This window comes from Phytophthora infestans, genomic scaffold, assembly GCF_000142945.1.
Source record: "Phytophthora infestans T30-4 supercont1.61 genomic scaffold, whole genome shotgun sequence".
In the NCBI taxonomy this organism is placed as follows: domain Eukaryota; phylum Oomycota; class Peronosporomycetes; order Peronosporales; family Peronosporaceae; genus Phytophthora; species Phytophthora infestans.
In genome coordinates, this window is record NW_003303698.1 from 37,715 (window position 1) to 41,075 (window position 3,361).

Genomic DNA, 3,361 nt, shown 5'->3' on the forward strand with positions numbered 1-3,361 from the left:
ACGCTCGCGGTTTGCACTTTATAGGGAGGCTCACATACAAAAAAGAGATTTGTCTGGCTGGACACAATTTACGGCCACCATCGGTCCAATACAAAAACCTATATAAAATAAAAACATGTGTCATTTTGGCTGACTAGATATTTGTATGGGCTGAGTTTCTGAGGGCGATGAAATGGACACTAGGGATCGAGAGCTCAAATTAGTTGCATGGGGGTGTACACAATACTGTTATATGTAACGTGTTGCACTCGCACCTCTGCTTGATCAATATTGATGGAGTAATTTTAGCTATTATAGTGTCAATAGACCCATCCGCATTTTTTTTACTGTAGCAGATCATTTGGAGAACACCGTGTAGTCGTCGCAATCTTACATTTAAAATTTCAGAAGTAGATATTAATAATATACTACTACAAATCATTTTCTCATAAATAACCTCTCTGATCACTGATATCTTGGGTATACTTCTGTATAAAAGACACGGGTTTTCCACCAACTTACATTATACAAAAGTATATCTGTGATTAGAGAGGTTTTTTATGAGAAAATGATTTGTAGTAGAATATTTAGATTTACTACTAACGTTAGTAGTACACTGCAGCATTGCAATGCTTTTTGTCTTTTTCACTTAGCCTGATGATCGATTTTCAGCAAATACAGGTCGTTTTATTTAATCAAGGTATTATAATGTAGGATCTAGCTAGACTGGCTGCTATTACATGTAATAACGTTCACAGCCTCAGTGCAACAGCTGAACAAAGTTCCATTGCTATATACTATAGGATTGGGCTATTAATAGTAGCGCTTTGAGGAAAAAGTTCAATTCGGTAGAGCAAGACAACATTTGAGGGAAGGCCAGTCCTGTATTGATAGCTCTCGGTTGATACTGGACGCTTTGCTCGTATTACATGAATGGAGGAGGTAACTAGGCAGTCGCCGGGGGTGGATACCAGGCAGTCGTTGGTAATTGATATGATGTAAGCGTATAATAACAGATATTAATTGTGTATTTGAAAAGACAGATCGTCAGTCCCCGTTTGATGTGGACGCTTAGCTCGTGTAACATGAAATTACTGGGCATTCAATTGCAGATTCACGCCCCCCCCCCTTTTTTTCCCCTTTCACTCTGTCGTTTTAAATATACAAGTAATATCCGTTATTATACGCCTACATCGTATCAATCACCGGCGACTGCCTGGTCTTGGCGTGTAGCTTGCAAGCCCCCCCCCATTCATGCTACGCGAGCAAAGTGTCCGGCTTCTTGTCCTTCCTCCGAGATCGCTGAGCGAATTTAGCATGAGCGAGTTGTGCGGCGACTGCAGGGCTCCCGATTAATGCATAAGTACAATAATTAAAGTACATTATTTTAATGCATAAAATGTATGGGAGCTCGGGTGCGGTTGAAAATGCATAATGAATGAGGTTATGCCTTCACACTTTAATACTAGTTTTTGTAAGTAAAGGCCATGGTTTCCATTAATGGCCATAATGTACGGATGGGTTTCTCGGATTCAAATGCACAATGTATGGGAGCCTCGAAATTTGAACTGCCATTAATGCCATTATCGGGAGCCCTGGGCGACTGTATGCTAAACGCCTCCTGGGAGAGCTCTTTCTCCATAAATTTATCCTACTGGGGGCAAGTACAGAAGTCCCTAGCTTGTACTTCGTATACCCTTTTATATCGCGTAACGTACATCTGACAAATTTAGAAGCCGAAGAGAAATACCTATAACAATTAAAGAGATGATTTCCTACGCTTATTCAGGGGGACTTACACGGGATGTGGGATACAACTATCCCACATTCCACAATCAACACTGGCCTCGAATGGTGCCTACAGTATAATAGTGTCAGCTGTTTGCAGATGAGACCACAATCTCCTCTAAACATACTCATCTAAACGTACGCAAAGAAATCATGGCATTATTAATAATACTCAATTGCAAGAGTGCCTGTACAGAAGTCCTCCTGAATACACTACTTACACTTCGTATACCCCTTGATATCGAATCACAGAAATTGAAGGAATTAAAAACAAAAATCGCCAAATCGCATTGATTGACCTATGCAAATTTATCAGTCGACCTCCTACGCTTATTAAGGAGGATTTCTGTACTACATGTATTAATTCACGCGTGAGTCACTGCTGCAGATTGGAGCTGTTCATTTAATACCTCGGGCTCCTTTTCGCCTTCGACTCGTGACGGCACTTTCCAAATCACTCTCAACAAAAACAAGTTCAGCTCTTAATGCTGAATTCCGCAGCGTTCATTAAGAGAAGTATGTCGACAGCCTTCGGTCCCCGCACGATCAACGCCTACGCTGCTTTCCAAGCTGGGGCAAGTCTTAAGCCGTGGCAGTACCAGTCACGTCCTCTCGGTGAGGAGGACGTCGAAGTCAAGATTTCCCATTGTGGCGTCTGTGGTGGGGATATCCACGCCCTGAAAAGCCCCTCAGCTCCGTTCCCCTGCGTCGTCGGCCACGAAATCGTCGGTGAAGTGACTCAGACCGGCTCTGCCGTCAAGAATCTTTTTCTTGGTGACCGAGTTGGAGTCGGTTTCAATGCGTGGGCGTGTCTGAATAAGGACCAAACTCGACCTTGCCGGGAGTGCGCGTCTGGGAACGACGCTTACTGTAGTCGCGCCGTATTTACAAGTAATGCCAAGTACGAGGACGGCCACCAGTCATTCGGTGGCTTTGCGGACTACATTCGCGTCTCCAGCAACTATGCGTTCTGTCGAGTTGGTTGGAAGGAGGCGGGTGAGGCGAAAAGGAGAATTAGAAAGTGAGTGAGATTAGAACTTACGCAAAGCCTGCTTACACCTAGTCTGCCTGCAGGCCTTGAGTATCGTGTCCAGTCCAGCACGCTGTCGTGTCCTACCTTGAAGTAGACCTTGAAATTGCCAAGATGACTCAAGTTACCGTTGCACCTGCGGTCTTACCACTTGATGACGCGTGATATGTAGACCGTGTGCCGCACTGTGCTCACAGAGTAGCACGTTCCGACACTCCCACTCGGCACATGCCAAGTCGCGTGACGAACAAGCTGAACTTTGCTTGTGGGCAGCGGCTTGGTGAACATATCCGCAACCATGACCGCGGTCGAACAGTACACAATCTTGATTGTTTCGCGCTGCACTTGCTCGCGAATCCAGTGATAGCGGGAGGGTCAATGTGACGCGATCGTTGCGAGACGCCCTTTGCCTTTCAGCCACATGCTGAGCTGCATGGTTGTCCTCGTGGGACTATCACCTTGGCCCACGTCAAAATCCCTAACTCGAACAAGCAAGCTGCTTGAGTTCGGATACCACTTCTTTGTGCTTCTCTTGCGCTTAGAAGCGAACATACTTCTAGATTT

The 3,361-nt window shown here is 44.9% G+C and overlaps 1 protein-coding gene across 1 annotated transcript; it reads left to right on the forward strand.

Annotated features, from left to right (window-relative positions):
- Positions 1-2,285: 2,285 nt before the first annotated feature.
- Positions 2,286-3,181, forward strand: PITG_17850 (alcohol dehydrogenase, putative; the record flags this gene model as incomplete). The annotated part of the gene is made up of 2 exons (XM_002896346.1): positions 2,286-2,763; positions 2,970-3,181. The coding sequence occupies 2 exons, from the start codon at positions 2,286-2,288 to the stop codon at positions 3,179-3,181; spliced, it is 690 nt and encodes a 229-aa protein (XP_002896392.1).
- Between the last annotated feature and the right edge of the window lie 180 nt (positions 3,182-3,361).